A 9,947-nucleotide genomic window follows, 5' to 3' on the forward strand; every position below is an offset into this window, starting at 1 on the left:
TAGGTTACAACACCATGTATACCATGAAATGTATTGGTTGATTTGGTTACAACACTATATATTCTATGAACTATATTAGTTGATTAGGCAACAACCCTACATATTCTATGAAATATATTAGTTGATTAGGTAACAACCCTACATATTCTATGAAATATATTAGTTGATTAGGCTACAACACTACATATACTATGAGATATATTAGTTGATTAGGTTACAACACTACATATACTATGAGACATAGTAGTTGATTAGGTTACAACACTACATATTCTATGAAATATACTAGTTGATTAGGTTACAACACTACATATACCATGAAATATACTAGTTGATTAGGTTACCACACTACATATACTATGAGATATAGTAGTTGATTAGGTTACAACACTACATATACTATGAGATATATTAGTTGATTAGGTTACAACACTACATATACTATGGAATATATTAGTTGATTAGATTACAACACTACATATACTATGAAATATATTAGTTGATTAGATTACAACACTACATATACTATGAGATATATTAGTTGATTAGGTTACAACCTTTTTATACGTGACAAAACGTACTGTACAACACCTACTTAAATATGTCCTGTTTTTATAATCTTATTAAACATCAGAAAACTTATTACACAACATCTAGTTACATATATCCTGTTTTAGGCAACCTTAATAAACACCATAAAAATATTGTCCAGCGTGAAGTCAAAAGTGTTCTGTTTGTCTGTACTAAAATTTATGATGTTAACAGTAACTCCGTGGTTGTTTTCACGACAATACACAGTAACCATCCCTGTAAGTGAGTCAGCGGAACACGTTGTTCAAATTACTACGGTAGTCACATTATAAATAAAGTAACGTTTTTCAGTGGTTTTCCGAGAAATTATGGACATACATATATTTACACATTTTATAAAACTTCAAGAAATATCCTGTTATTTCAGACTTGGATATATGTACGTAAAACACTAATTATATTTACATATGACCGTGTCACATAATATTGAACTTAAGAAACAATTCCGCAGATTTTCCCGTTTAGGATTTGTTAACAATCATAGTAGTTATATGTCATTTAACGATGTTCAATCTTAGCTTTGTGAGTTTGTTAGAAATAAAATATCAGATTTTAATATTCTTTAAAAGTAGTTGATTGTGACATGGAGCTGGCTGGTCGAATATTATTTGATAACTAAAAATAAGACAGACAAACTAAATACGTCTGCTGATGTAGTACGCCAACAAAAAAAGATTAATAAAACAATACAATGAATCTAAATACACAACATGATCACGTGATGGACTACGATATAATAAATAACTAGATATCAGTATATATACTTGAAAGACGATTAATAATGGAACAAAAGTTTTATATCCATTAACATGGAATTATTGTGGATATCAGTATATATATCAGTATATATATATATATATATATATTTGGAATATAGTTTTGAAAACATTCTGAACTCCTAACTAATGGTGATCCACATGCTGGTATTTTGAAACCATATATCTTCAGGTTACTTTGGGTGAATGATTTTGTTGTACCATCCATAAGGAAAAATATTAAGTTTATTATTAGTTGATTAGAAAGTGCATTAGAAAGTATTATTGTCTTTAAATTTTTTTGAAGTACGTGTTTAAGATTATAGTTCATTTTATTAATAACATTATTATTCTGAAAATATTGATGAGTGCATCATATTAAATGGGATTATGAGGTATATTTTTCTAATTAATCATGTTTCATTGTTTTTATCAACATGCCTTCATTCTACATAGGGAGGTGAATATATACAGATAGAGGTATATTATTTCATTTATTCTAATTGTTTATAGATACTCAAATAAATTTAATACTGCTTATTTAAATTAGGCTAAATATTATACTGCATACCATTATTGCAAATTTCTTCCACATATTACTGGGAAGCCTCTGTAATATGGTAAAATGTCATATATTTGTGTTTATAACCTTTGAAATCTATTTTACATAATATAATATTTAGGGGCAACCAGGGGTAAAATTCTGCTGTTACTCATTGGTACTGATTATGATTACTGGAACTTATTTTTTATGGCAGTACTAGTACCAGGATTTATTGGAGCAGCTTTGTCCTTTTCTATGTTTACACGTAGATGTTTTTTTTTCTTATTCAAAAACAGATCCACTTCACCCAGCTGAGTACCTGTACTTATTTTATTTCTTTTATTGAGAATTTCACCCCTGGGGACAACAAGGGTCCTATTGGTCCATCTAGATTGATCCATCCTCTAAATAAACTAAGACTATTAAATAAAAAAACATAACAATAAAAATAAAAAACCTCAAAGCCAGCCTTTATCATTCTTAAACGTTAAACACCTCAATCAGATCCCCTTTAACTCTTCTTTTTTCAAGAGAAAAGGATTTCAGAGATCTTAACCTCTCCTCATGAGACAATCCCTCCATCCCAGGTACCATTCTAGTAGCTCTCCTTTGAAATTTTTCCAACAATTCAATATCCTTCTTAAGTTTAAAAAGCCCAAGACTGAACACGGTACTCCAAATGTGGCCTAACCAGTGACATATACAATGAAATTATAACCTCTTTAGACTTATATTCAATATTTCTGTAGATACAACCTGAAATCCTATTTGCCCTACCACTAGCAACAACACAATGCTTGGATGGCTAAAGAGACTGATCAATCACTACACCAAGATCTCTTTCATTCATAACACTGTTAAGGTTATTCACATCCAAATTATACTTATTCACATGCATTATCTTGATTTATTTATAATTAAAACCCATCTGCCATTTATTTGCCCAACTCACTAAATGATCTAAATCCTTTTGTAAATCAGCAGCATCCTCTTCACAGCTAGAAACACCCAAGACCTTAATATCATCTGCAAATTTAAGTAATTTATTGACTAACCCTTCATCTATGTTATTGATGTAAATCAAAAAGAGCAAAGGTCCTAAGACTGAGCCTGAGGTATCCCACTTGTGACATTAATCCAGTTTGACTGAACTCCATTTATAACAAGCTTCTGCTTCTTCCATCCAGCCACTCATCTATCCAATTACCTAACTTGTCCTCCATACCTATAGAGATATCTTTTTTTACAAGCCTTTTATGTGACCCATTTCAAATGCTTTCTGAAAATCCAGGTACAGCAAATCTACACCCTTATCTACTTAAGCAGTAACCTTGTCAAAAGATTTGTAAGGGAAGATTATCTTCTAGTGAAACCATGTTGACTATCCAATAAAATTCTGAATTTTGTTAAATGATCTTGCAAAGTGTCTTTTATCAGACTTTCAAAACTTTTCTCACAACTGATGTAAGACTAATAAGCCTATAATTACTGGGACAGTTTTTACCACCACCCTTGAAAAAGCAGAGTAGATTGGCCAACTTCCAATCCTCTGGCACCTGCTCACTATTCAAGGACTTACAAAAAAAAAAAAATACCAGCAAATGACTCGCATGTACAATCCTTACTTCCTTCAAAACCCTTGGGAAAATATTATCTGGGTCAGGAGTCTTATTTCTCTTTAAACTTCCTAATTGTTTTTTTTAACAAGCTCGGAATTAATGTGATCATCTTGTTTGATCTTATTTCCATCTATCAACTGTTCAAGATGAAGAATATTGCTTAAATCTTCATGAGTAAAAATTGAAGAAAAAGCAGAATTTAATAATCCAGCCATCTCATAATCATCAAATATGAGCTTTTCTTTATCATCACTCAAAGGTCCTATTCCTATTCTAACACTTTGTTTACCATTAATGTAATTAAAGAAATCGTTACTGTTAATTTTTACAGTTTCAGCCAACCTTTTTTTCATACATCCTTTTTGATGTCATAATTTCCTGTTTGACCAACTTTCATGATCTTCTATAATCTTTTAAATCTTCTATAATACCAGTTACTTTAAATTTCATAAATTAGTGATTATTTTCTTTAATTTTATCCCTTATACCCTTTGTGAGCCAACCTGGTTTTTTTACTTGTAGCCACCTTTTTATTTCTTTAAGGAATGTTTATCTTGAATATTTAAAACTTTTCCATATTTGATCAGTGTTTTGATCAAAATAAATCAGCTGCCCAATTCACAACAGATAATTCTTGTCGCATCATGTCCAAATGTGCTTTTTGAAACTTGTAACCAAAGTATCATTATTCCTGATCTCCATTTACAGCAAAACATCGAACCTAATAGCATAGTGATCACTTGCACCCAGATGTTCCACAGTTTGACCCTCTTAGCCATTTATATATTAGAAGTTAACAATAAATCTAAAATAGCATTGGTTTTTTTGTAGGTTCCTTGAAAAATTGGTGAATAAATCCAAAAACCTTTCTCCCTCATGATTTTACTCTTACATTTCCCAATCTTTATGCCTGAAATTAAAATTATGACCTCAATAACAGCTGAAATCTTAATCTCACTGTAAAGTTCCTCATTAATTTCATCAGTATCATCTGGTGGTCTGTAACAAGTCCCCACTAAAAAGCTTTTCCCTTTAAATTTCTTAATAGAAACCCAAGTGGTTTCAATCTCCCTGCTATTGGTTTTGATATCCTTAACTTCATCAGGATGTAATTCACGTTTTAATTATAAAGCCACTTCTCCCATCTCTTTAGTACTCTATCCGTATTAAATAACCTATAACCCTGTATTTCAAAGACATTTCTATCGTCAAAATCGTCTACATTTAACCATGTTTTAGTTATTCCCATTATATTCAAATCCTCTATTCCTACCAGTGCTCTAAAGTCATATATTTTATTTCTTATACTTTATCATTACAATAGTAACAGTTAAGCCTACCATTAGAACAACTACTATACTTATTTCCTATGCTAAACTTTTCTCTACATCTTCAATTTTTTGCATTTAGTTCATCTTGGCACTCACCACTGTTTAGTCCTAGTTTAAAACTTCCCTTACAGCTGAATTAATAGCCCTTGCAAACAAGACAGCCCCTATCCTATTAAATCTAAACCATCCATTCAAAAAAGCTCCCATTAAAATGATCCCACAAGTCCAACCAGCGTATCTGCTCATCCTTACATTTAGCCCTAGTGATGTTGTCAGTAAACTTACTTTTTTAGTAGTACATAGTAATGTAAGTTTATGGGTGTATTGGATGAAGGATTCTTCTACAGTAGGTGTCTGTGACTTGTTGGTGATAAATTCAAAACAATAAACAAACAGCACGCACTTCACTTGTTTTCAAAAATAACATATATATTCGGAACAAGTTAAACATACGTACAAAAATTCCTTACACTATGGAGGTCGTGGTTATGTCTTAAACACTATATAGTTCTCTTCTTCTTGTCCAAAGTCTACTTAGGCCTATTCAAGTGCTTTAGAATTCAGTTGACAAACCAAACTGTTTTTCTCTATTTCTATTGTCAGACTATCTATGTATAGGTCACTTACATTGTCATTGAGTTAATGTGGTTGTATTTTGTGCATCAAAAATTGTCTGCTCCTTTTTTGTATTTCCAAGAATCCTTTTCCTTTTGTCAAAGTCCACTCAGGCTGGTTAAATTACTTTAGAACACCCTTTGATGAGACAACTTATTCTCCTTCTCTCTTACAAAATAGTTAATCTCACTCTAACATATCAACCATTAGGCCTTTCTCTCCCACAACGATTAACTTTGCATTTAACTTTTCTGACGGAACTTCTTCTCATGACTTTACTCTCTTCTACTCTATTTTCTTATCTGCTCGCCAGCTATTTGTATGTCTATCGCTTAAGCCTTCTAGAAATCTCTATAATCTTGACATCAGTGGATTGCACGTGACGTTCAATAGCCTTTATATCAGTGAATTGCAAACACAAAATAAATAAATTAATAATACTACTTGCAGTAAACCATCTTTTATATCTGACAGACCTACTCATATATTCATTTCCTCATATTTCCATAAATTAATAATACTACTTGCAGTAAACCATCTTTTATATCTGACAGACCTACTCATATATTCATTTCCACAGTTAATTCTCGGCAGTATCTCTGACATAATTAAGTGCTTTATCAACCCCTTTTACTTATCAGTTAGCTCCTCTGACCTATCTTTTCCTACATCATTAGTCCCTACGTGCACAACAAAAACTGCATCGTTGCTAGTCCCCTTTATTATATCTCTTGCTCTGTCAGTTATATTCTCCACCCATGCCCCAGGCTTAGGTATTTATTTGATTAATGTTTTATACAGTAACATACACAAGTGTGGCTGCATAAAAGACCACTAGAATGCACCATTTTACACGTATTTTTCAAAATCTGTTTTTTGAGGGGTCATGACCCCAGACTCATTATGAGAGCTTAGTGCTTTTAGTACTTGTTACAAGAGTATATCCATCTTTGCTACCTCTCTAACTTAATAGCTTTGTTATTCAGAAACCAAGGTGATGAAACTAATGGTTGTTAATTATTTATAATATTTAATTATTGATACTAAATGCATTTTAGGGAAGGCCTGGTTTGATAGGAGCACGTGGACAAAAAGGAGAACCTGGTGATGGTGTAAAAGGAGAAAAGGGTGAAGTAGGATTACCTGGACTACCAGGACCCGTAGTATATGCTGGAACCTTAGAAGAGGACGTAAGTTGTTCCTTTTTTGTTGAGTCTTCTTCTCATATATTCATAATTTTTCAATATTTTACTTTCAGTTGGTCATTCTGGATGCTGTGTGGTTGGATTTTAAAATCTGAGTCATTTTCAAACTCTTAATACAATATAGTAGTTTCACTTTTCCTTTCACACTTTCTAAATCTGCATCCAACCATTTCTGCCACATGTCTTTAGTATCAATAATTGCATTAATGTATCTTGTGTTGCTCTATTATATGGTTTGGAATTATTGGGCTTGAAAAAGTTAGTTGTTTTCATTGACTTTTTAATTTTTTTTAAATTAGTTTAGGTCAAGTGTGACCACCTGGCTTTTCTGGTTACTTAACTTAAAAGGTTAAGCATTAAAATAATGGGATCAAGCATGTAAAACTAGGTATAATGTAATAACTGGTTGTAAATGTTAACAGAATTGTGGCTTAAAACCATGAATACAAAATTATGTATATATTTCATAAGAGTTAAGAAAATGCATTTATAAAATAGCAAAATAGCTAACATGAGCTAAATTGAAGATTTTTTTTTTTTTTTCACCAGGAAATATTTGGATGTTGTACAAAGCATGCCTGTTTGAAATTTGCATAGTATTATATCGGTAATTAACTCTGATAAGAATGGTATTTATGTAAATCTTCCATAAAACCTGTATTGGGAATCATATAAATATTTGTTATGTTTGATTAACTCCGAGTAACAAAACGACTTTGAGTTTGAATAAAACACCTGGAATATTAAAGTCGCTTTTTCAAAATCAAATGTGCCACAATTAATGTCCAGAACTTTAAACCAGAATTTTTACACTTGTACAGAAACTATGAAAGTACAGTGCATTTGCCCTTTTGTTTATTTGAATATAATATGAATAACATCATAAGAACAAGTTCATTTGCTTACAAGATTATCTATTAGTTTTGAAATTACAGTCATATACCCCAAGAGTCTTATAGTAAATAGAAATGATAATTTGGATTGATCTTAAAACAGTATTTCAACTTTATAGGGTTTTGGAAATGGAATTGGATATGATAACAATAGACTTGCTGTGAATTACATTCCAGGTAAAACCATCACCTTAAATTCGTATTAAGAATTTGTAGTTGTAGTCTTAAGTATAAGAGTTAATAGGTTACTGTCCTAACTGTTTTACTTGGGGAATTAATATTTAGATATCAAACATAATATTATATACTTTTTTTTTTTCTCCATCCAAAAGGTTTAAAATATTGCTGCTAAAAAACGAGATTTCCTACTATCTTACTTGAGTATTTTCTGAATGTGTAGAATTGTAGCAAATACATTGAAGTAAACGTTAAAAGCATTTGGCACCTTAATTTTTTACCTTTTGCTTTTTGGGCCATTTGATTTCCTTTATCTATATGAAGCATGTACTATCATTTTGGGCAGAAACTATATTGAAGTGGTAAGTTTTTCAGTCAACTTGTTTGCTTGATTACAAACAGAAATTCCATACTGCTCTTTGTTGCATAATGTATACAACTTTGTATACTTTCTTTGATATGTTTTATTACTATCTTTTGAGAATAGAGCATCTAGTAATTCTTCCCATTTGACTGTGAGTTGTCACTATTAACTTCATTGGTTGTCACTACTATAGTATATACAAATTATATTTCAAAAAGAAAGATCAATTAAAGGTCAATCCTTCATTAAATGAAGAAAAATTTATTTCAAACAAGATGACAAGAAAATCTGGATGGGATTAATTTTTGTTCTTTGTTTATGGAAGAATATTGCTTTAAGCTATAAAAATAATATTTTAATCTCTACATTAAATGCAGAAGCAATGTTATTGACTATATGATAAGCTGAAAACCTTTGGCAGTTATCTTTATCATTGTTTTGATGTGATGAAAAAATCATGCTTCAAAGATATGTAACACTAATTAGTCATATTTTGTTAATGATAATTTTTTCATGTTGAGAAATGTTTATCTTTTTGTTTAGAGAAAATTTTCACATTTAGAACAAATCAAGGACTAATAATCAGATACATTACTTCTAATTTGTGATACAAGTTAATCTGTAACTTTTGATATGAGAAATATTGATGATATTTAAATATTACTCTCTAAATTTGTAGGGCCTAAAGGAGAAAAGGGAGAAAGAGGTGAAACTGGTCTAATAGGACCAGAGGGTCCACCTGGACCTCCGGGACCTCTTGGTCAAAGAGGACTTCCAGGAATACCTGGAATTGATGGTCTGAAAGTATGAATGGATTAATTATTTTACAAAATAATATTTGTAGGATTTTGGCCAGGGATTTAAAAACATTTTTTTCTTGACCTACTACTGTTATACTGCTATCATACTATTTTAGGATATTAAGATTTTTTTTGGCATGCATATATCTATATATATAGAGACACACACACACACAGAGAAGCTTAAGCAGTATATATTTTGTTTCATTATATAAAATTTGTTTTTATAAATCTCTGTGTTCGTTTATAATTTAAAATAGGTATATGAATAAAAGTTACAAATATGAAATATTTTCTACTGTGATTTTTTTAAAGCCTTAAACCCTTTTATCAATAAGTGTGGACCAGTGGTCAGCATGCTGATTTGTATATCTGAGGTCCTGTAGTTCACACCCAATTACCAAACCAAAAAACTCTTGCTCTGCACTTTGAGTCCATGGGTATAAGAGTGACATCAAATCCCACTAATCAATTTGGCAGTGAGTGGTGTTGAATAGCTGCCTTCTCTTTATTCCATCATCTCAAAATTATGGAGGTCTAGTGCAGATAGCTTTGAAGTAGCTTTGCATGAAACTTAGCAAACAACAAAAATACCTTTGAGCTATATTTGCCCCAGCACATGTTTGTGCAGAACGGGTGGACAGATAAGATTATCTTGAATTACTTTCACTTCAAAATGTATATATATAACATGTTTCTGTAAATAGCTGCTGGGACATACATAACCCAAAATCAATGCCTATCGGGACACACGTCATATGTAAATCTCACAAATTATGGGTGGTGAAAATTGCTAAAAATGCAGAAAGCATTCTTTGTGTATCCTAGGTCATTTATCTGCAGTAATCTTTTCTAATTTAAGAATACAAAGACCATACTGTGACAGGATTAAGTCATGAAACTGGTCTAGTTAAAATGAATATTTTATACTCATTGAGAAGTGAAATACTTTATTGTGTGTGATTTATATACACACACACACACACACACACACACACACACACACACACACACACACACACACACACACACACACACACACACACACACACA

At 31.3% G+C, this 9,947-nt stretch overlaps 1 protein-coding gene across 1 annotated transcript in view; it reads left to right on the plus strand.

The window, feature by feature from the left end:
- LOC106458532 (collagen alpha-1(XVIII) chain-like) overlaps positions 1 to 9,947 on the plus strand; it is a 187,963-nt gene that overhangs the window by 167,668 nt on the left and 10,348 nt on the right. The window contains exons 22-25 of the mRNA XM_022384773.1: positions 1,803 to 1,826; positions 6,514 to 6,645; positions 7,673 to 7,730; positions 8,774 to 8,898. Of these exons, the coding sequence (XP_022240481.1) occupies positions 1,803 to 1,826; positions 6,514 to 6,645; positions 7,673 to 7,730; positions 8,774 to 8,898 (339 nt within the window). The remainder of the gene's footprint in view (positions 1 to 1,802; positions 1,827 to 6,513; positions 6,646 to 7,672; positions 7,731 to 8,773; positions 8,899 to 9,947) is intronic.

The sequence above is a fragment of the Limulus polyphemus genome, unplaced genomic scaffold (assembly GCF_000517525.1).
Source record: "Limulus polyphemus unplaced genomic scaffold, Limulus_polyphemus-2.1.2 Scaffold481, whole genome shotgun sequence".
Classification (NCBI taxonomy): Eukaryota; Metazoa; Arthropoda; class Merostomata; order Xiphosura; family Limulidae; genus Limulus; species Limulus polyphemus.